Below are 24064 nucleotides of genomic sequence, written 5' to 3'. Positions count from 1 at the left end.
TTCCAACCATGGAATTCCAGGGTAATTCAGAGTAGTTTCAATCCTATGTCAGAAAATAAATTTCACCAAATTTAGAGGAACCCCAAGTTCTTCAAACAAAGTTTTGTAAAACTCTACAGCAATACCTCTCTTGCAGTTCTACTTCAACAAATCTGAAAAGAAACTATAAAGCATGGACAAAGAACTTTAGCAGAAACTTTATTCTATGAGGCACTTACATTCAGTGTCACGTACAGTAAACTCTAGTGAGAAACAAAACAAAAATACCACAAACAACTGTTAAAGAAAAAAACATATAAAAGTACTTCCAGAGGAGAAATCGCATTATAGTCCATGAGTCTGGTATTTCAGGCTTTTAGCATGGTTTCCACTCCCTGTTCACAGATGCAATACTTTAATTTTCAGTCCTCTCCTCCTGTGTATTTCTAAGGCAGTATCAGGGCACCAGGAGAACAAATCAAAATCTCTGACAGAGGACCTAATGCAAAAGTTAACCAAGATCTGACAACTGGAGAGAAACAATGAAATACCAGTACAGAGAACAAACCCCAAATAATTCAGACATTAGGTGATTTCAGCTAGAGAAGTCAGAGAGGGAACTGATGACAGAAGTACAGGCTCAGATGTTTCTCAGCCTCACAGAGGTCATAGGAACAGATGACCAAAATACAGGCTCAAATATCTGTCAGCCTCACGGAGGGCATTTTAAGTGAAAAGGTTTGTTGGGCATACTGACCTTATCTGTGGACCTTCCTTTTACTTTTCATCAGAATGGACTAAATGAAAGCAAAGTTGACTACAGTAACCAAGTTGTGCCACAAGACAAATATAAATCAACTTGAACAATATATCCTTTCTATGCATATAATACACAACACAATGTTTTATTTGAAAAATAAACATTTGATTCATTTTTAAAATAACATAACTACATTCCACCATTTTGTCAAATCAAAAGTATATCCTTAGGTTGCAAACTGTTCATTTCAGTGGTCAAGCCTTGAAAGGATCAACATATTTGATCTGAAAAGTGCTGCAGAAGTAAGGTTGATATAGAATCAGGTAGAAATATGTAGTGCAGAGGTATACCCTTGCAAAGGGTTAGGGGTTTTTTGTTTGTTTTTGTTTGTTTGTTTTTTTTTTTTTAAAAACAAACCCACAGGACAGCATACATCAGACAGAACTGAAGGCAACTGTACCAAAAGCATGAAAGTACAGGCTACTTAAGATGCTGTATTAAAGCACACAAAATACTCTTTCCTGTTGGATCTATCAGATGCATCGACTGCTAGTAAACCTAAAATTTGACCTATATTAAAAATCATCTGAGAATTCAATGCAATTCTTCTGCACCTCTGATTTCCCCATAATGGAGTTTTCTTAAAAACTTTATAATGGCACTAGTGTTTGATGATAGCATACCCTGAGCGGACGTACACCAAAGGAAACTAATTTCAGCTTCCAAGCTTCTGGTGTAAAGGGGAAGAGAAAGAAGACTTGTTTCTTTGTTTACATTAGGAAGAGTATCATAGTGACTTTCAAACCAGTATATTCATGTCAGTGTTTAATATATTACTGTCTGAAAAGCATAAAGCTTTGTAACCAAACGTTTGCTTCATTCCAGCTGAGTCTTTAACTTTAGTCTACACCATGAGATCTCGGTATCTTCTTTCAGAGATCTGTCTTATCCTCGTAACGACACATACATGCAGCTCTCTGGCTATCCAGGTATGGTTTACATCCTAAATGTATAACGGCATCAAACAACAGCTGAACAGTTGATTCACAAGCTGCAAGTAAAGAGGAGTTCAGTTAAAAGTACTCTTTGAATGGAGTAGGAAACTAACAGAAATTACTCTGGCAAATTGAGAATGATTTTAGGAAAGAAACAGTCTTCTCTGGGCATAGCAAATAGATCGTCAAATGAAAAACCAAACCAATACAGAATCATTTAAGTTGTGAGTAAAGACTTTTCATTTGGCAACCAAAAGGAACAAGAAAATTCAGTGCGTGTGGAATGTTATCAGTGTTAGAAACATCACTTAGTCTTGGAAAGATGAAAGAGCTGCTTTACTTTTTGCATCCCAATGTATGCGGAGATTGCTATCTTTAACAGCAGCTCAACAGAACTGAGCAAATATTCACCGTTTCTAACACTAAACACTAACATGATGACTTTGCATTAAATAAATTTGAGAAGTTCAAATGTAGGCTTGTTCTAAAAACTGTTTGTTCTCAGTGGGACTACTTACTGTAAAAGTGACATTGTCTAAGTTAAAAAGTGTGGTTATGTCATGTATTGATCAGATGCAGGCCAACAACCAGAAGGAGTATCATATGTCCTATTACTGAAAAGCCTAAAATTTATTCACTAAGGGAGAGAATTAACTACTTCCACTGTAACAACGTATTATACTAATGTCTTACTTCATAAAAGGAAACAATTCAGTATTTTCATACAGTTTACTAGCAATCACACGTAGTAGACATTTAGAACTTACTCAGCAGAACAGTGAATATTCAGCTATACTACAGTAAATGCAAGAATTATACATGCATTTTGAACAAGTTGTAGTCCCATATTCATACTCCTAAATTGGAAGCATTATTTTTTCCCCTCAATATTAGATTTAACCCTGATCATTTTCCTACGCTGTGTCATTTCTCTGCCGTACAAGTGTCTGGGCTGCATGAGAGAAGGGCAGAACTCAGCATCAGCTTATGAAAACGTGGCATTACTGTGCTGCACAAAGATTCTTTACCAAATAAGCTCAGTTAAACCTGAAAAACAGAAAGGCTTTTTCACACTTACCCTGTACGCTCTCTGAAATTCCAAGTGTTTTCTGCACATCTCTACAAATTTTGGAGAGGCAGGACTGAAACTGTTCATCACAATCATTTTTTTTATTGCCACAAGTATCATAGCATCTGTCATGGTGATTGCAGCACTTTGTCATCGAAGGGATACCGATGTCAAACTGTGAAGAAAATTCCCCCCCCCCCTCCATTGGTATTCCAGTAAGAAAGATATAGCCTATAAACAGACTATAACTGATCAAAATTAAAAACTAATGCAATTCATCCAGCTATCATTCACTTATATCTGTGTTTTGCTGTTCACCTCTAAGTAAGCTGTGGTGGTTTGACCCCAGCCAGCAGCCAAGCACCGACAGAGTTGCTCGTTCAACCCCCTGCCCCTCTCCACGGAACGGAGGAGAGAATAGGCAGAGCAACAAGAAGAAAACTCGTGGTTTGACATAAAAACAGTTTAATAGGTGAATGAAAGAGGGGGGAAATGCCCCAAAATAAGCAGTGCAAAAGCAATCATTCATCATGTCCCACAAGCAGATGCCCAACCAGTCTGAGCCAGAGCCACCTCACAAGCCAAACACCCCAACCCTCCCCCCCCGCTTCTTCCACTACTCCAATTTTTATTGCTGAGCATGACTCTGTAATACAGAATATCCAGTTTGGGTCAGCTGCCCCAGCTGTGTCCCCTCCCAGCCTCTTACCCAGCCCCAGCCTGTGCTCTGGGGTGGCAGATGGGCAGAGTGGTGAAAAAAGAGAAAGTCCCACAGCTGTGCAATCACCGTTCAGCAATAACCAAAACCATCAACAGTTCTAGCCAAAAATCCCAAACACAGCTCCATGCAGCCTGCTGTTAAGGTAGTTAACTCCATCCCAGCCAGAGCCAGTACATAAGCTAACCCATATTTTCTTTCTAGCATTAAGGCAAATGGGTTAGCATCAGTGAGGACAGCAAGAGCCAGAGCCAAACTCTCCACCCTCGCAGGGCTACAGCTGGTGTTATTCAACGCTTTCAAGATCATGAAAACAAAATGCTTATGCTTAAAAAAATCAGAAACTAGTCATTTTTATTCTATTTTATCCCTACAATATTTTATGTCAATGATGAAAATGTTTATGCTATGTTTGCCTATAATACTAACATTTTCCATGTGTTTTTACCAAAGCATGCGTGGGAGCTGATAAAAGCAAGGACATTGTAAGTGGATGCTGTCTCATCCTTAGAATGGGGGAGGGAAAAAAATGCTTACATGGAGGAAAGTTGGGTGTATGAAAGACACACAAAGAAGCCCCAAAATGGAAATACTTACCTGAACTCCAAATAAAGGGGATCCGCAACCATTTGGTGGCGAAGGTTTATATCCGTAGCGAGGAAGGGGCTTTGATCCTGAAAAAGGTAATTTATCATGTCTCAAATAGATTTTTTTTCACAGAATTTTAGTGCTGTCAAAACTCAACACAGGCATTTGTTGGGCTTAAGACAGTATCACTTATAACTTAAACATATGTTCATGCACCCAAATATCAACAATTATTACCAAATTAAAACTTCAGGGTAGTAAGCATTTTTTTGAAAAAAGGGGCCAAGACACCTGAGCAAGTGTTAGTGTTAGCTTCCCAAGTTAGAGAAAAAAAGAGCTTGAGTTACTAAAGCTGATGTGCTGGTTAAGCGTGCAATATGTAGGATTACATTAAAGAGCAGAGTACTTTAGGGTAAATTCATTAATACTTAGATGCTTTACATGTAAGCAACAGTAGTGCTCCAATTGTCTTAGCTTAACCTTTAAAATTAATTGGAATGAAACACTTTTTTTTTTCTACAACTGTAACATTAAGAAAATTTGAATTAGTAGAGACTGTCTCCCTGAACACCGACTAGCGCAGCAAGACCGGGAATTCTGCATCCCAAGTTAAGGAAGGTTGTGGAGTTAATTTGGGAAATGACCCTTCACCTCATTTCCGTATTGGAAACAAACTGCAGCCACAATTAAAAGTAAGTGAGAAGATAAAAACATATTTGAGAAGTGCATATTCTAGTAGTACAGAGCGGGAACGTCAGGGTGTCCTGGCTGCTCTGGCGGGGCCAAGTCAGGGTGCCACCACCGAACCCATTTCCTCACTTAACAAACAGTCCCACCGATGCAGCCGGGGGCAGCTCGATCCCGCCGGGACCACCGAGAGGATCTACGGCACCCTCCCGCCCGGGCCCGACCCGGAGCGCCGGTGACAAGCCGGGCGAGACACCGTCTTCCCGGCCCGGCACCCCTCTGCGGCAGCCGGGGACAGGGAGGGCGGGCAGGGCAGCCGCCTCCATGCTGGGACGGAGGTTCCCTCCCCGGCTGCGCCCCGTTTCCCTGGGAGCGGCTCCCGGGCCCGGCGGGAGCGCTGCCGCCCGCCCTCGCAGCCGCGGCCGGTCTGACCGGGCCGGGCCGCCCGAAGGCAGCCGGTGGGAGGAAGGGCAAGGGTCGCCGCGGGCCGGCGGGGTCTCGGCCGCGCCGCCAGCCCCCCGCCCCGCCGCCCTCCCTCACCGTCGCTGCACTTGTACTGGCAGAGGCCGTCCTCGCCGCCCAGCAGGTCGAGGGCCGCGTTGAGGTACACGTCGATCTTGTGCACCCCATTGCGGATGGTCTTCAGCGTCATCCGCCAGTCGGGGGTCTGCGGCGCCTCCGGGCACCGCGCCGGCCGCGGGCCCAGCCAGGCGCAGGCCGCAAGCAGCAGCAGCAGGGCGCGGGCCATGCCGAGCGGCGCCCCGCCGGGCGCCCGCTAAGACCCCGCCGCCTGCCCGCTGCCGCAGCGCCCCGCCGGCCCGGCCCGGCCCGTCGCCGCCGCCGCCATCGTCCCCGCGGGCACCGCCCCCGCCCGCTCGGCGGGGAGGGGCCTTCTGCCGCCGCGCCTCCAGCCGGCCCCCCGCTGCCCCGAGGGAAGCGAGGCCCTGGCTGCCCCTCTGTCGGAGGGGAGCGTAGGGCTGGAGTGGGGTCGAGGGTCGTTCAGTCGCGGGCGCAACGCGTCGTCCGGGGCTGCTGCCGGCGGTCAGAGCGAGGGAGCGGGGCGGGTTAGAGGGAGCCGAATCGGGCATGGCGCTGAGGGGGAAAGCCGGGCCCAGCCTTTCTCCCCCACCCGCGGGCGGCAGGAGGGGGCGTTGCAAAAGGCGGCCTCGCACCCGTCCCGGCACAGCACGGGCTGTTTGGGCAGAAACGCCTCAGCCCCCAGCGGGTCACGGTGCCCCTTGTTCCACCCGGGGGGGACCTTTCCAACCCCGCCTGGTAGAGGCCGGGAGAGCGGCTGGCTGCCAGCCGGGCGCGGGCGGGTGCCCGTGCTATCGGGCAACACGAAACCTCAGGGATTTTTTTATTTTATTTTTTTTTTTATTATTACTTGGAAAGCCTTTGTTTGACGGCTGTGTTAGGAGTGGTGAGCTCGGCGTTGCCGGTCGCGTTTTGGAGGAAAGGCAGAGAGGCTGATTTTCCCGCCCCCCGCGCTGGCTTCGGAGCGGTGGCGCAGGGCGGGCGCGGCCTGTGAGAGGAGCGTCCCCAAAACCACACGCTGCTCTCCTCCGGTGCAGTCTGGGGGGAGAACTTGTATGGGTACCGCTAGAAAAACATGACCTTTTGGAAAGCACGCTCGTCTGGGAGCCAGAAGAATGCATTAGGGAATATGTACTTGAATTGTTAAAATTTTAACCTCGTTTTATGATGATGTTCAACATGAAGGAAACTGATCCAGTGACCTTTACGCATGTGAGTGATTCAATTTCAGGTGACATCATGGAACGTGCGAGGCAGGGTTGTGAAAGAGAGCGAAATGAAAGTATATCTATTAAACATTAAAAGCCCAATCTTGATTTGCTGAAAAGAACAAAATGAACTTGCTTGCTAAACATCCTGTTTGGTTTTGTGTTTTTTTTTTTTTGTTTTAATTGTAATTTTTTAAATTAGTTTTATATTTAAATCCTAGATGCTTCACAGTTGAGCTAAAGTGGAACCATGTGGAAATTGTTTTAATTTTTGTAATGGAAGCTCTGTTTTGAGACGTGTGGAATCCCTCAGAACATACTAATATGGGGCTTCAGGACAAAGTTAACAGTAAAGAAGAACAGGAAACGGAAAGAAAATTGGGAGACTTCCAGTTCAACAGGCAGAGCAGAAGGATACATGGTAAATATTCTACTGTGTTTTTTTTTTTTTTTTCAGCCTTAGCATTTAATATTATTGGGAGTTAACTGAGAAAATAGGTGGAAAAAGTTCTTAAAGAAGTTGATTGCCAAACAAAAGAGGGAGCTCTTCCTACACTTGTCCATCTTTTCCCTATGATTACTTTATAAAGACCTTGATTCAGGAAAATAATTCCTGTGTAGGAATATACTTAAATGCTTTCCTAAATAGCAAGCCTTGTTGGGGAAGGGTGTTAAGAGAATCAATTCATACCCTTACTTTAGTTATTGGTGATTGATGGTGTCTTTACATGACAAAGTCAAGCTGATGTGGGTTTTTTACAAGACTGGAAGATGAAGAAATCAATGAAACTGTAAAAATGTTGTCTGAAGCAGACTATGGTGAATTCTAGAAAAAACACCACCACAATAACTGTGTTGTGTGAACAGATGCCATTTACTCAACAGGGTAATTATTTGAGAGGATTAAAGTAAAATAGATATTAAACCCACTTGTAAAGTAGAATGCAGTGACGTATGTACTAAAACTATTTAGCAGTTTGATAGAACTAACTGAGATGCTCCTTAAGCTATTTGACAGTTTTGTGCCGAGGGTACCAATCCACAAACCAAATTCTAGTAGTTTTAAAATTTTTTGTGCACACGTTCTGCGTGTAACTCTTGCCAGATGTGAGACTCTTATGTATAAACTGAGGTTTTCTTGTAGCAGGCACCATTACTGCTGTATAAAAATGTGTGGCTTACGCAGTGGCCCTTTGGGCTCTGCTTCCTGATTATCAAGTGGGCAGAACTTCCTCACAAGGATTGGTGAAAGCAGAAGGATTTTCTGCTTAATTGTTCCAGTTTTGTTGATGGCCCCTTGTCTCTTCATCCAGTTCTGGGTCGGATAAGGCGGTAGCAAAACTCGCCTGGACTGCACGTTGCAGGATCAGGCCCTGGATGTTCTGTCTTGGTATTACTGCTTCATGCTTCTTTATATTGGTGTAGGAAGCTTGTGCTAATTTGAGAGTCTGGGGGGGGGGTGTTTATGACTGAGAGTATTAATTTTTAATTTTAGATCTATAACTTGGTTTTGTAGAATTAAGTCTATATGTATAATATATAGACCAAATACATTTAAATACATCTTTAAATACATTTATATTGTTATATAAATTGTGTGTATATGTGTATATAAATATAAATATATATACATACACATGTGGTAAAACCCTACTTGGTGTTAAGAGTTTGTTGGAGACCAGAAATTATATATACATACACAGGAAACTTTAGATAGTAAAGTTGCTTTTTATTTAAATTGCAGATCCAGGTTTTAAAATTCCTTTGTTGTTTGTGACCAGCTGTGGTTAAATTAATAAAACTTAGAGCTACACAAATTTGCCCAAGCTAGATGATCAGATGAGGTATATTAACTAGCTAAAAATTGTCTGAGTTTGTAGCTGAAAAAAATCCCACCAAACAGAGTTGTTATCTGGGTAGTTTTTGCACTACAACTAATCTTATGATCGTAGTCAATCTGTCAAGTAATAGATGGTCTGAGGTCTACTTTTGCAGTAAGCCTAAAGAGTCAACTGCCAAGCAAGGCAGTAGTATCCTGTGGGTTTCAAGTGACCTAGGCCTTGAGATGATGGAAGTTCTTTAAACTGTGTTTCTGTGAAGTTCACATATTGCCAGTGCAGTCATTTTCCAACCGCTGCTTTCAGTATGGTTATCCATTTTAAATAAACAAGCAACCACAATTGAAATACAATGTGAAACGTGGGAAAAAACAAAGTAACAACAAGAAAAAGACATTTTCATTTCCCTGCCTTTATTAGAGACTTTTGCTGCGGACTCGTGTGACTGTAAAATTCTCTCCCCACAGGCTTCTGTAAAATTGTGTTATTTATAGTGTTAAGAATTTTCAAAATGCATTCTTTAAAGATTTGTACTAATTGTTGCTAAGTTACATGGCTGATGATTGTAAAAAAAGGACCAGTGTTCATTTTTTGCACGGGTGATAAGAAGGACGTATTTAATTAACTGAGCTTCAGATATTATACCGTGAAATGAGACTCCTTGTTACATGGTGGCTAATCCAGTCGTAATAGCTGGCGACTTTTGTATACACGCCAGGGTGACCAGCCTCCCCGCAGTTCTCACCCCAACTCACAATACCCCAGACATACGCCACATTTTCTGCATCAAAACAGACCAAGGGTCCTCCTGAATCACCTTTGCAACTGTCTATGGAGCCATCGTAAGTACCTGAAGCAAAAGAGGAAATAAAAAGCAAAAATAAGTTCGTATACAAGCTAGCACACAAAACAGAGCTCAGGAGGCTTTTCAGGTCCATGTTGCTTCCTGACAGATGTTTGCCTAATGGTCAGCAGTAAAGGAGGTTCCTAACCTCTTCCATCTATTACTTCTCATTTCTTTTTAAGTGTGGGGCCTCTCTTTACATTTGTGGCTGGTCCAAATTCTCCCTTTTTTGCTTTGGTGTCAGTGATGTGAGTCTTGTTTTACCCTATGCAATAAAGAAGAATTCAGCCATATTGCCTATTATATCATTAGAAGTAGCTTATAAAAAGTGAACAAAAGCAGGAGGAAAAAGGTTAAAAAGATTTGTAGGCTGATTCCTATGGAAACAAAACTATCGTAGTATGCGTATGCCTACGTGTGTGCCTTTGGTGTCCTCTCTACCCAGTAATTCATTGGCCAGTTCATCTGTACAGAGGGGCAGAGGCCTTAAAATTATTTTCTCTTCCAGCTTTATGAAAATAGGTGGGCAGGTACAAGAAGGAGAGCATGTGAATGCTGGGATGGAAGGGAGGGCAACTGTCTCTTAAGTGCCCACACTGCAAGGTCTCGGTCACAGTGTGGACCTTTTCCAACAGCAGATAGCAACCCTGAGGTACTAGTGTGTAGGATCCAGTGCTCTTTGTAAGTTCCGGTGCTCACAGAACTTCTTATTTGCAATTCAGCAAATATAGTGCTCATGAAAAAATGAATTAAGAGTGATGGATGTGATACAAACAGAAACACTGCTACAGAGCTGGAGTATGATTTATGCTTTGTCCTATATGCTCAGTAAAAGTTTGTTAATTTCTAACACCCTTACTACACTTTTCTGCTTGGTCGGTTGACCTAGTATGAAGGAACACATACTAAGCAGGAGTCTCCAGGTTTTAAAAAATATGACCCCTTTCTTGAATCTCTACATTACTGAGAAACAGTTTTGTGAACTTCTATAGGATTAGTAATTCCAAGTCTGAAAACAAGATTTTATTGCCATTACTTAGTTTAATTAATATTTGCTTGTATAACTAACTCCTGTGACTACTAGCCCTTAATTCCAAAGTTCGTATTCGCATCGGGAGGGGAAGCTAACCCCAGATCCCCCTTTTCTGCTGTTGTCCCATGTGATACTGTCTTTGTTCCCCCCTGGTAAAAGTGTGATCACTTGAAATACATTGAAGATCACGGAGCTAAGTTACAGAACTTGCACAGTAGACAAAGCCAGTATCTTATAGATTCACGCTGAATTTATCAGGAATGATTTGGCTTTTGTATCTGTTTTTTTATCTTTCATGGTGAGTAGATTGTTTAAATATTGCCTTTACTCCCTGATTTAACGAACAGTTTAAACTATCTGCCCTGTAATTTGAATACTCATTGTTCTTCTAGTCATGTATTTGGCAAAACCTTTCTTGAGAAGCAAAAAACATGTATTCAGAATCCTTTTTTTAATAGTAGGAGTGACAACCAGTTTATTGGCCAGACTAACCTTAGTTTGAAAAGTTCATTGTACTTTTCCTGGGGTGCAGTATGGTAGTAGCGAATGTCCAAGCAGATGAATAGTCACATCCTAGTCAATGGGACTATTAGTGTGCTCTAAGACAGGCATTTGCTAAAATATGTTGTTGAATCAGAATCAAATATAGTAAAGGTAGGAAGTTCAGTGGGCTGTAAAGTGCTTGTGCATTTAGAAAACATAACTCCAATTGCATGCTGAAATTTGCCCACATAGGCATAGAAACTTGGCATAATGTCATCTTAACTCTGTTTATAAGTAGAGATATAATGGTGGATGCATCTAGGCTCCAATGGCTAGCATTTTGCTAATGGTGATACAGTGGCAATGGGTTTATTGAATTTCCCCGGTCTAAAAGATTCCCAGCCAGTCTGTCTGACCTTATAAACAGTGGGTTTGATGGCAGAGAAATTACAGTAAGAAAATTGATGCTTGCCTGCGCATGCCATTTGTTTAAAAAATCGTCCTGGATACAATTCAGAACAATTATGAAATAAATTAACATTGCCCCACTTGAGGATATATTGTTTGGTGTAACCTAGAAAAGAAAAGAATAAAGTTTTCTAAATGAAAAATGGTAAGTACATATTAGACACTCTTAATATCATAAATTGAAAGTTACATATTTGCTTATCTACAGAATATAATCTTCAGTATTATAAAGCAGGTATCTTAAACTGCCACTAACACTTACCCCATATGAACTGCAGTACATTAGCCATATATTTCAAAATAAAAGCAGAGTAGTTTAATTGCAGTGTTAAATACAGTACTTTCATTTTGTGACATTTTTACCCTTTCCCTTTCCTTGTCTTTCTCAGTTTTTTTTTCCTGTGTCTTCCAGGTCAAGGTTTTCAGACACTGTGAAATTGGTATATTGTTTTCTATGAAATGGAGGTCTGGCTCTGATCATCCTTGTTACCTTTTTTCCAGTTCTACTCTGTCTTTTTGGACCAGATATCGAAGATACAGGTGAACTACGTATTCACAAGGTTAAGGAGATTCTCTGTTTTGTTTTCTGTCTGTTTGCTAGTAATTCCCAACTTTGGATTTGCTTTATGGACTGCTACTGAGTATGGACAGGAGAAGCCTCACAACCAGTATGCGGTAGCTCCAGTGCCAGGCTGTAATCACTGTGATACAAAACAAATGCTTCCCAGATCTTTGAAAGCACGATTATCTTTGGCTTATCTGTGTCTCTGGGCTAAACTCAAACATGGCTGAGACAAGATGTGCCGAGTTTCATAACTGTTGGCTGCAGCTCAGATCCTTTTGGGCAGGGGACAGAGGCTGTGAGTATGGGTTGCTGTAAGCTACTAACCACCACTTGTGAAATATAGTTACCAGGTCTCCACAGCTAATATAAATCTTAGATTGGCAAAAGGAACGTTTCTTATTGTTAGGGTAGTTTTCAATCAGGGATGTCCTCCAGATCAGTTTACTAAGTGGCCGAAACAGCAGAGGAAGCAGTACAGAAAGGAGAACCAACAGTGACAGCCAAATGCCAAACCGCAGCCCATGTTTTCTGTACTCTTAAGTGTTTTGTGCACAGCTACTCTTCACCCTTTTCAAAATGAAAGCTCACCACAATTAGAAAACAAGTGATATGAATAATACATTATTGGAGCAAGCACTAAAGCAAATACCTTTCTCTAGTCCCCATCCAGAAACCTTGCACCTGTCACCGTCCTTGAACATGTACTCTGACCAGGGGATACAGGCAGGTGTGCTGTATTTCAGGGAGCATTCTCCTTTCCCAAAACCTCTCAGCTCCAGCAGAGCAATGTCATTTTCGTAAGTTGCTGCATTATAATTTTCATGGATTATCAGTTGGTTTAGTCTGAAAGTATCTGTCTCTTTGTCATACAGTATTGTATCCAACAGTCCAATCCAGACACGGTACAGATGAACTCGATTTGCCCTGGAAAAAAACAGTGAAATAAAATATGTTTTCGTACTTAGCACGAGCACTGTACATTTCAACTAGCTGTAAACTTTTGCATTTTATCGAAGTTCCTCTAGAATAAAAATTCATATTATATATGTATAGTTTCTTTCTGGACTTGATGTCCAGGTTTTTCTGAAGCATAGCAAATGCAAGGCAGATGACACTTACTGCTAAGTACTGCAGCTACTACAGAAAAAAATATTAAAGGCCAGCCTCTGTGTTTAGTGTTGTGACAAAGAGAGAGCAGGCATTTATGCCTCTGATTTCAAGTGAAAGAAGAGTGAGCAGATGGGGATGGGATCCTGGGACTGGCAAATCTTCCCTGTCTGCTCTGGCTTGTTCTGGGGAATATATGACCGCAGGGATGGTCTCAGGGAACAGATCCTGGACTTCCCCCAGATGGAGATGGGCAAGAGAGGAGGTCCTTTGTATTTCCCTTTCAGGCAAAGTGATTACGGTGAACCTTTCCTGCCTGCCTGCTATCTGACTGAAGAATGCCACATCTCTTCAAACTCGTCATTACTTTTTCATCTTTCTATTCACTGCCAAAATAGTCTACTTTCTCTGAATCTTCCCCATCATTAATGAGGGTGAGTCGGTGTTTTAAATTGTTTTATTCAATAGGCAAATAGGAATAAGCAAACAGGTAGCTAAGAAGGGCAATAATATCTAAATCAATCTTTCTGCCTTGCAAGAAGAAAATAATTTCCCAGTTTGTTGTTTTTACCTGACACAGTGTGCAGCAGTCAGAACCCAACAGCCACCAATATAAACCCCTCCGCAGTACACTGTTGCGCCTTCACTGCCAGTTTCTTTAATTGCCACTTGCCAAGGGAATTCACCCTATTCAAAGATCAAAGACCCAAATAATGTGAAATCGTAATAACGTTACTATTTTTAGTGCATAAAGGGAAACACATTTCTCGGAATCATCTCCTTGACTATATCTGATTATAAATAAAAAATCTGCTATCCAGAAATTGTGAATTGGGCTCCATCTGATATAAAGGATATGTATTCTAAAATGTAGTAATTTTGTTCAGTCTTCTGACTTTGTGTGATGCCTGCTTCACTCCAGCTTTCTGTCATGAAACCCCTTGTAGCCAGAGAAACAGATGTAGAATCTGATCTGGTATGACTGAGTATAGCATTTTTGACTGTATTCGGTTTCAAAGGTGCAAATTTAAATTCTGTTTTGTCAGAATTGTTATTTCTAGCTATAGTATTAAGTCTTTTGCTGAATCATTTTCGATGTGTACTTGTACTGTAATGCTCAATTTTGCAGCTCCATATTTTACTTTATAGATTGTGCTTCTTTTTACTTTCGTTCAGTGTAATGCCACTACTGCTGCAAAACATGAAATTAGTGTTGTAGCTGATTTTGTTATTTATGTACATTTTAACAGAAGGACCATAATGCCCATTTAAATGGATGCTGAATGAAATCATATCTGGTAAGTTTTTTTTTTTACCTTTCTTGCAATCTCTCCACCTATGATTCTCTTCCGTCGAGTTAATGTGTGATTTGTAAGACCGCAGTGTGCTTGGGGAAGAAGTGTCTTTATCATTTTTCTTTCTTTAACAAAAAGGAAAAACGTGTCTCAGAATTTGGGTATCCATTCTCTCTATTTGGAGACAGGTTTATCTTTGTCTTGAAAATCTGAATGCTCTGAATATGCTGGTAGCTGCAGTAGCAGGAAAGCAAAGACCAAAAATTTTGGCATCTGGTTTTACTTTGAAAATTGCTTGTGTCTTAGCACCACATTACTTTTTCACTGCTGCTTGCATTCAGGCAAATAATTTTAAAGCAGTTCCCCTAGATTTGCTGAGAGTTTACCTCCACCAGTAGCCAAAACATGCAGATGTGGGTCCTCAGCCAGGAGGAATTATTATGGCATGAAATTAGTGGAAAGCAAGACAAATAGTAAGCCCCAGAGAGTATTCTGGATCTAGCCAGCTGGCTGGTAGCTAGAAAGCCACTAATAAGAGGGTATGCTGTTGTTTTTGGAGGGCTGGTTACACTTACCTTCATCCATACTATGATTTTCAGCACCTTTGTCTTTGCCTGTAATAGAACCAAAAAATACTAAGAATATTGGCAAACATTTAAATTTGTTCTATTATTTGAATATACGATTGTGTGCCAAAATCATGGTATACGTTTTAAATGCACAAGGGCACACCATTTCACATGGATAGCAATATGCTCTCAGCCTGGTGCCTGCTGTTTCCTTTCCTACTAGACACTCTTTGGCTGCCTCAGCTGACAAATTACCTACATCCAGCAGACACTCAGTTGTAACTACATGACATCTACTCTGCTTTCCATAACTAGGGAGCCCTTCTGCAAAGAAACCCTGAGAAATGGCCTTTTTTGTTTTTGTTGTTTTTGATCTCTAAAGTGATATCCCATTCTCCTCCACCAGGAAACAATGAAATTCCTCCTCCTGCCCCATCAACCTTTTGGAGCTTTCTAAAGCCCAAAGGAGTATTAGGTAACAGGATTTTTTTTTTTTTTTCAATTTAGATGCTGCTGCTGTGTACTGTGTACCTCTTTTAACAAGGTGAGGGAGGGTATTCAACATAAGAGGTAAATTAAATGCTTCCTGAATCTGGTTTGTCAGCTTTTATTCAAACAAAATGCCCATTGAATTTAATTCCTAAATGGAGGTTAAGGATTGGGTCTGTTCTCATGTTACTGACAGTAATGTTTACATTTAGAGTTCAGTTTACCCTTACCAATTACCATTTACCAATAGTGTTTACTTTTTGGCTTTAGACTTTGTCTCTTATCAGAGCAAGGAAAAGCATTCTAATTTCAAAACAAAACAAAATCTTTTCATCAGTGAGGAGAACAGCACAGAAGAATTATTATATTGACAAATTAGTTGAATTCCTCATCTGAGAGGAAAGTATTCCTGCCTGCCCTGTCTATGCTTTTTTCACAAATAGGGGATACCAGTTTGATAGGTGGCCACGTAAGCAAAAGACATAATCTGCCTTAAGTCTCCTAAAACATCATCTGTTTCTTCCTTCCTTTAGTTTTCTTGCTATTCTTTTCTAGAAGGAAAGGGAGGAAAATTAGGTAACCTTTTCTTCCTACTATGCATAACATAACATTGGGAAGACTTAATTCTTGCACGCATTTTGTTTTTGCTGATTTGTTAAATAATTTAATAATATACATTGTGTAGTCTCTAGTTACAATTGAGCAGAATCAAAGGAAAGAAACAAAAACATCTTTTGGAAGGAAACCTGCACAAAGAGCTCGAGCTTCATCCTCTCCTGTGAGGCAGTCAATTTCTTTGTTACAGACATCCTTATTTGGAATACAGATATTTGACCGACAGTGGAAACTGTTGTCTCTGCACTCTGTAACACAGGAGAATTTCAAACGTAAATCACAGGATCATATGATTCAGCAACCTCACATAGTTAGAGAGCTTTTTAAAATACAAACAATATAATATCCTTGTTGTGGGAGACTTGGCTGTTCATAAATAGATCACAAAAGCAGGCTCTTTAAGTGTAAAATGAAATGAATACTTGGCTCTCCTCATTTTATAGTCTTGAAGTTTTAAGACTTAAAAAATGTGGATCTCTGTTACCAGTTCAGTACTGTGCTTCTAGACTTGGTATCACTCCTTACCAGTTTCATCCACAACACATGCCCACACTCAGTCTCAGCCAAGGGACCTCCAGTTTTGCCAGCATTGCTGATCATCTCAAATGAGGAATTTATGATGCTTGGGTCAAATTTCGTCCCCTAAATCGGAGTCCAAGCTGGCTTTTGGTTGAATGAGCTAAATGCCTAAATGCAGGGTTAGGAATTGAGACTCCTGCTTTGAAGATACTGAATTTAATAATTTATTTCTTCTAAAATTCTTGTTTATATGAAACTTTATAATAAACCTGAGAACCCCTTTCCTTTTAATTCCTGTGATCACTTTGTATGTTACCAAAGGCAAAGCAGTGCTTGAATTTATGGCAGGGGTTTTTGAGCTACTTTATAATCTTATGTCAATCTACTATTTAAGGATATATGTCTTTAATAGAAAATAAGATAGTTCTCTTAAAAGTATCCAGATATTCCAGTATGATCCAAAGACCACTGAACTCAGTTTTGATTCCAGGAAGCATTGTTTTCAGTCCATATGGCTGAAACAGCACTATTTTTGTCAAGTGGAATCTGAATAAATATCTTCTAAGTATATGAAGCCACAGGTATTCCTTATTTTCTTCTAAAATGCCTGTGACTGCATTGCCACGATTATCAGATTAAATTTACTGACAATTGTAAAACTACAAAATTAAGGTTATTTAGGGATAGTGATGGGATTTGTAGCCCACATGACCGTTTGGCACCTGAAACCCAACTTCTGAAACTGTTCTCCTGCATTCAGGTCATGCTAGATCCGTTCCTTGTTTCTAATCAAAATTGTTGTAACTGGAATTGCAGACGCTGAAAGAGTGCTCATGAGCAAGCAATGCAACAGAAACTGTTCACAGATATTCTATGGATAATCTTGCCTTAGTAAATAAATTTAAGAGAGATCTTACTTTGGTTTAAAAATAGTTCATTGGGAAAACAGTGTCTTTGTTTAATTACTGTTGATTTCTCCCAACTGAAAATAGATTTTCATTCTAACACAACTAATTTTTTTTTGTATCAATGTTTAACAGTCTCCTAAATAATCTCATTGTATTTCCTCATCCTCCAAGGAAATCCGTATTCTCAGAGATCCCTTGCCTGCTTCAACAAATTGTATTATGTCTGCTTTTTTTGCACTTGGAAAAGAGCCTTCAGCTGTTACATCACTGTAAAAATTCTCTGGGGTGGTTTTCTGCTGAAATGATTTTGAAACATCTGAGAAAGGAAATTATTACCTCTACAGCACAGTTCATCACTTAGGTCTCCACAGTCATTGATTCCATCACAGGTTTTATTCAGAGAAATGCACTTCTTGTTGACACAATGAAACTCACCATCTGAACAAGCTGTGCAGCACAATGAAAATGAAGTTAGTATGGAAATATCTATAGGTTCATAACTGCCCACAGAAATAGTCTGCTTGTGCATTTTATTCTATCAGCAGTTTGGCCTATCGACAGTAGGGCTCAGTAATGTAAATAGGAATCTTTTTTTATTGCTTTAATTGCCTTCTCATCAAGCTTTCAATGTGACCACTTATTTTCCTCCTCCAACTTGCAGTAGCCTGGCAAAAGGGAACTTAATTTCTTTTAGACAAGGACTAAACCAGAAATGATCGGTTCAAACCCACTGTAAATGATTCAAGTGGTTAAGATGATGGATGTTTACCCTCAGGAAAGAAGTCACCAAGAGTCTGTGAACTCCCACTTTTCTGGCATAAGAAAAACCTGAGACAATTCATAGTGCTCCTCACCAGAAGCTTCTCAGGGTGATGCTTATCAGTGCCAAAGAAAGCCGTTAGAACAAAGGTCTGTTAAAACAAGGTCTTGGTTCCACTTACATCAGCGAGAAACTGAGGAGTCCTGAAACTCCTCAGAAGACACAAGCAGTTCTGCTATAGTCATGCTTGTCTGGCTACAGTGCTGCTAGTGTACTAATTGATCTTCTTCATAAACAAGGCAGTGAGTAGGAGGTTGTCACCTATCTCCTCACCAGTTAACCCAGGAGAGAGAAGACTTGTGGGATACAGTATACCTTGGTATCCCTGGAAGGGATGGGGGAACAATCAGAACCATGGGTGAAATAGATTTACTTTTGGGAAATATCCATAAAAATACTTTGGGAGCAACAGTGATTTTCCAAACTTCAAGACTGCCTCAATTGTCTTAAAGCCTGCAAAAGAATTATTTAAAAAAATCAAAAGGTTTCAGTGCAGATTTACTGCAGCTGAGAGTTCAGCAAACTAGATCCTAATTATTTAACATAAACTTAAAATGTAAGAACCCCCAATAGATGTAAAACTAAAAAACCTACTAACCTCTGAGATTTTCATGGCACTGGAGGCTCACAAATCCCTCATTACTATGTCTTGATTTCATCTCTATGTGACATTCAGCAAGACTTGTCTCTAGGCCCCTGCAAGTTATTTGCAGACAGCGCAACGAATTTAAGGCAGATTCTGTGATGCTGGAATTGGCTCGGTAATATTCAGCACCTCTGTGAGAATACAAATAATAATAATAATAAATTATATAATTTCATAATGGATTGTCCACTGCTTTTATTATTTAGAATTTATATGATTTTCCTCAGTGTTAAAGAATTTTGGTCATGGTTAAGAGAAAGAGCAGATTTCCCGTGGAATCATCTAGGGTTAAGTAGGAGATGTTTACTTTGGAGGAAAAAGTAAAACAAAGTGCTAATTTTTGCAGGTTGCTGCATAGAACTGTCCATATGTATCCATCTGTATAAAGCTCTGTGACAGTCACTGTGTATCACGATGGGTAGAAAAGTCTCCTTATGTTAGCAGAACTTGTAAGCTCAGGTCTCTCTCTCTCCGTGTGGACACAGGTGAGCCATAATTTGCAAACTGTCTTGCATGGGGCCAAGTATCCTTGATGTCTTCAAAACCAATGAATATTGAGGAAGTTTGGGCCACTGCAAGGCTGAGGTTAATAAATTGTCTCCCTTGGGTTTACCTGAGCGGTATCCTCCTAACAGTGTATGTGTCCCCTACCTTAAAGAAATATGGATTGAGTAAATAAGTAACTAGAGAGGGTTACAATGGGACTCCAGGGCTGAATGCTCTGTCCCAGGACAAACCCTTCTCTGCTATCTAAAGAGATACTGATCAGGACTAGGAAGTATTTGCCTCTCACCTAGAGGGGACAATTTAGGGCACTGCAATAGCTTTTTTAGTTTTTGGGTAGGGTTGGGGAGGCAGCCCTACCTGACTAAGTTAAATTAGTTGTATATGTGTAAAATAAATATGTACAGGATATAGAGCTGACTCTTTATGAGGAGCTGAATGTGCAACTCAGGTCGTCAGTGTGGTCGCAGGAAAAAGAACAAGCTCTGTATGGCTTCAGCCGTTCCTGGGGAGCAAAGCAAGCAATAGCAACGGGGGCAAGGGGCAAAGAAACGTGTTCTGCTTCTTGTTAGTCTGTCTGGTGCAAGTGGCAAAACAGAGCCGTACCCTGTTGTCAGCTAGTGCAAGAAACTTTTCTCTGCATCCAAGTTATTGCACAGAGCTATTTGGGGATGGTCCATCTATGCACTTTCCCTTACACAGACCCGAAAGAAAACCTCTGCGTTGGTCTGCAGCTTTATTTCAAAAGTGAAGCAATTATGGGTTGTATAGTTGCAATCTGTAATAGAGCACAGAAATCTGTGTTTTGGCTTTCACTCTCAGGTGTCAATTTTAGAAGCTTTGTCAGAATATTGTAGCAAATACATTGTTCATGAGTTTTCTGACTTAACTGTTGGCTGACTGTGGCTGAGACTTATGTAAGCATCGATGCTTTTTCAGATCCCTTGCAGTTTTCCAGAGATAAATTCTCCAAACTTACGATTCAAAGCCAAGGTGCTTGCAAGCCACATTTGCTTCATTCATAGTCCACTCACTATCACATACAAAAAAGTAATTGTTTTGATTCACAGGTTTTACTCGAAGCAAACTCGAATCTCCATGGCCCCCAAAGATTGAAAATGTTCCTAAAAAAAGAGAAATAAAAAATTTCTCCAAATAAAATCATATGATATTGATGTATCTAGTGGAAAGACAGCACAGAAACAAATCAGGACTAATTTTGTACTGACAGCCAAAGTTCATATGGAAAGAACAGTAAACTGGAAATCAGAAGCTTCAGGTATTATTCCTGTTTTTTTCTGAGGATTGACTTTGTGACTTTGAGCCTGCCGCTTTTTCAAAATATACCAGTTTCAGGACAAATGAGGGTAATGGTTCCTACTGTGTAAGCGTACCTGGAGGTCTACCAAGGAAAGGCTGCATCTTAACATAGTGACTTTCACCAGAGGACTTTTGATAACCAACTGGTACCACTTCAAGTGAGAGGGCCAAATCCTGCTTCTGTTACCTGTGTAGCAAAACTTCCACTGTTTACGGTGGAGCTAAGGTCCTCAGCTTAACTTAGTGAAGCTGGTAGAGAGCACACCAGGAACACATGGGGGTTCGCCGATCCTTTTCCGTGGCATAGGCAGAATTGAATTTTGCCACCCTGCAGGCGATGGGCCGAGATGCTGCTTCTGTGGGGAGAGGGAGGGATGGCACTGGGACAGAGACTGGGCAGGAGAGCCCTGGGCCTGGCTTGCTGCTCTGGCTGGGATGGGTGGAGGTGGGGTTGGAGGACAGGTAGAAACAGCAACTGCTACTGTTCAGCGGGGCCACCTGCCCCATTAGCAGGAGTCATTTCTCCCTGCACTCAGGCAGAGCTGGAGCTTACAAAACAGCTTGGTGCAGCCTAAAAAGCAGGTGAGAACGAACAGCTGCTTTTCAGGGCACAAACCGTCACTGATATGCAGGGCAATAGCTTTCTGTTTTGATGAAATCCACAGCATAAAGATGGTTGAGGTGAACATGGCTTACCTTCTCCCCGTGCGCTCCCACACACACCTCAGCAGCTTGACTCCGTTCCTTGGACTCTTGCTCCTGTGCGGTCTGTCCCTCTCCAAAAGATACCCTCTCCACTGATGTTCTCAGCAGGGAAGGCCCTCTCCTGCTGTGCCGCCCACCATCATCAACACCCTGCTTGGAAACCTTTGAGCTCTTTCCTGTGTCTATTTCTCACCTTTCTACCTGATGATTTGAACAACCTACCGGCAGCAGGGTGATCTGGGCCTGTCAATCACTTTATTTTTATGCAAATCAACAGATACTGCCCATTTTCAATGATTTCTCATTTTCTGTTTCATGTTCTTAATAGTACAAGGAAACAAACAGACTTTCTGAGCTGTAAATAGTAAAGCATCTCCTTGGCCACGAATGCCTGACTGATAATACATTTTGGAAAAGGAGGTGTTAATACCTTCAGACTTGCATTTTCCCTTGTGCAGAAACTTTGCTTCGGGACGCGTGCACTCGTAGCTCTTAAGGTGACAGTAAGTATGGAAGTACTTTCCATTGGTAGAACAAACTGAAGAGCCATTCTTTGGGCACTGATAGGGAAGCTTACAAAGGCATTTTCCCTCCACACATCGTTCCCATGGGTTACAAAACACTTTCTCACAGGACTTGTGCGTGTATTGGTTGCTTAAGCATTCTCCTATGAGGTAGGTGTCTTGCTCAGCTGGCTGGGCAGGCTCAACCTGCTGAAACTGGTTTTCTTCAGCATTAGATGTTGCATTCTGCAGAGCACAAAGTGAAAAAAAAAAAGAAAGAGTAAGACTAGGAACTGCACCAAGAGTTCTGCATGTCCCTTTAGTGACCTCAACAAAGTGTTCATTCATATGCCTTCTCCTATCTTATGAGCACAAAGGTGCTAAATGTCATTTAAAGTGTTTATTCCCTTGTGTTTGGCCACCTCATCTTTCTCAGTTTCTCTGAACTTTTTTTCCTTTTTTGGCTCATTCACCTAGTGTGATCTTCACTCTTACTGCTCTCTCGCAAACTTTATACTCCTTACTCTTCAAACAGCAGCTGAAGTGCACAGCTGATTATAAACAAATTTTAAGCCAATGGTTTATAGCACACCACAGCAATGGGATTGTAAGGAAATCAAATAATGAAGGGACCTAAAACACCAGAAAAATAAAAAAAAAGCAACTTGGTTTTTTTTTCTGAGATTTTTTTATTGGTTTGGTTGGCTTTAGGTTTAAATATCAGCTGTAAATATTTAGGAACTCCTTAGAAGCAAATGAAGAAATCTAAAATGAATGATTTGTTTCACTGTGTGACTGCTGAAGTAACAAGCATCTTAAAGACATTTGAAAATTAAGTGCCCTTCCGTATCAGCTCTTTTCCTGTTTCTTGCACAGGAGCGGATTTGCAGTGTGATTGCTGGTCATCACTGGGCGGCAAGTGCAGATTCTGGCCCTCAGTCCCACTGCCTCTCGGTGAGTGACTCTGCACCTGCGTTTGTGCAGCTCTCTGGTGACTTCGTTGCTGCCCAAGTGCTTTTGCTTACTGTGATTTACAGGTAGGAAGAATGTTGAAACATGAAAAATGTATATAGATGGACTTTGCATAAAAGTGGGAGAGAAAAGTTAGTCCTCAAATGTGGTTTATCAGCTTTGACTGTGCTAACTGAATCAATAGAGCTGAAGTTTAAAGTTCTTGTGAAGAAATCGTGGCCATAGGATCATCAGTGGGGATGTTGTTGGGGCAGAATTTAATCCAACAAACCCCCTTTTAACGGTTGTATAATCTTACTAAATTCTTCCTGCTGTTGTGAGGTCAGTAAAATCCAAACCGAGCAGGATCCGGCTTGACATAACTCCCATATTGTACTAGGCATTTCTCCTTAATAGGAACAAAAGGTGCTGATATTTATTGGAGGGTTTCTCTAAAAGACTTGGGACATGCTGAACGGTCAGCCCAGATGGGCTTTCTGGGACACTTCTGCCAGAAGAGATTCCACAGCAATCCTTCAGGCAGTACGATATACCATGTTGCCACATTACAAGACTGTAATCTCATTTCTTAAAAAAGGGGGGCAGGGAAAATTGCAGCACCTTTCTGTAGTCAACTGTGCTGGCAAATTGGGTTTAGGATAGGATCACGATTAAAATCTTTTCCAGAAGGCTGTTAGCATAAACCCCAGACAGAATCGATACATGAAAGAGAAATAGCAAGCTTCAAACATTCAAGATGGACTCAAACAAATGTATGAAACACAAATACTATGAAAGGAAGCTTAAAAAAATCAACTGTTTTTGCTTTTATAACAATAAACTGCTTTTAATTTTTTTTTTAAAAAACAAATTACTGCTACCGCAATAAAATAAATTCTTACCTCTGATCCACAAAAACAAAAGAGGGACAAGAAAATCAAGAAAACTGGGGCCACTTGCATGATGAAATTTGATCTTTGTAGGCAAATTGCTCTGGCTGGGATTCTTTTGAATATCAGTTGTTAGATTTGTGTTTAATTTTTAACCATTAGTAAAATATTTTTAAGTGTGTTTAGAAATAAAGTACAGCAGCCTCAACTATTAACTAATAAAACTGATCTCTCCAAAAGGATCCCGCCTCAATTCAACTGGTTTTACTGTAAGTGCAAGACGAGATAACAAAAGTAAAGCCTTAAAGTAAATGATTAAAAGGAAGCACTTATTAAGGATACACATTTCCTTTCTTTTGCCAGAGGAGAGACTAATGGAATCATCACGCTGGTTCTCCCGATTGTAGGCATTCAGCTGTGCCAGATTATTGTAAAAGATAGATGTGTTTTT

At 40.9% G+C, this 24064-nt stretch overlaps 2 protein-coding genes across 2 annotated transcripts; both read right to left on the bottom strand.

The window, feature by feature from the left end:
- Positions 1-182: 182 nt before the first annotated feature.
- Positions 183-5629, bottom strand: PLA2G12A (phospholipase A2 group XIIA). The gene is made up of 4 exons (XM_082482705.1): positions 5337-5629; positions 4119-4195; positions 2813-2978; positions 183-1790 (listed from the first exon to the last, which is right to left on the bottom strand). Exons 1-4 carry the CDS (start codon positions 5542-5544, stop codon positions 1672-1674), a joined length of 570 nt encoding a protein of 189 aa, XP_082338831.1. The 5' UTR covers positions 5545-5629; the 3' UTR covers positions 183-1671.
- A 3382-nt stretch (positions 5630-9011) lies between these two features.
- On the bottom strand, positions 9012-23685 carry CFI (complement factor I; the record flags this gene model as incomplete). Its single annotated transcript, XM_082482867.1, has 12 exons — positions 9012-9229; positions 11212-11313; positions 12422-12696; positions 13451-13566; positions 14196-14299; positions 14750-14788; positions 15979-16095; positions 17611-17721; positions 18693-18871; positions 20224-20368; positions 21700-22018; positions 23626-23685. The coding sequence occupies 12 exons, from the start codon at positions 23683-23685 to the stop codon at positions 9012-9014; spliced, it is 1785 nt and encodes a 594-aa protein (XP_082338993.1).
- Between the last annotated feature and the right edge of the window lie 379 nt (positions 23686-24064).

Source organism: Vanellus vanellus, assembly GCF_965231255.1.
Source record: "Vanellus vanellus genome assembly, chromosome: 4".
In the NCBI taxonomy this organism is placed as follows: Eukaryota; Metazoa; Chordata; class Aves; order Charadriiformes; family Charadriidae; genus Vanellus; species Vanellus vanellus.
Note: the sequence above shows the minus strand (reverse complement) of the source record. Positions and strands in the feature narration are given on the sequence as shown.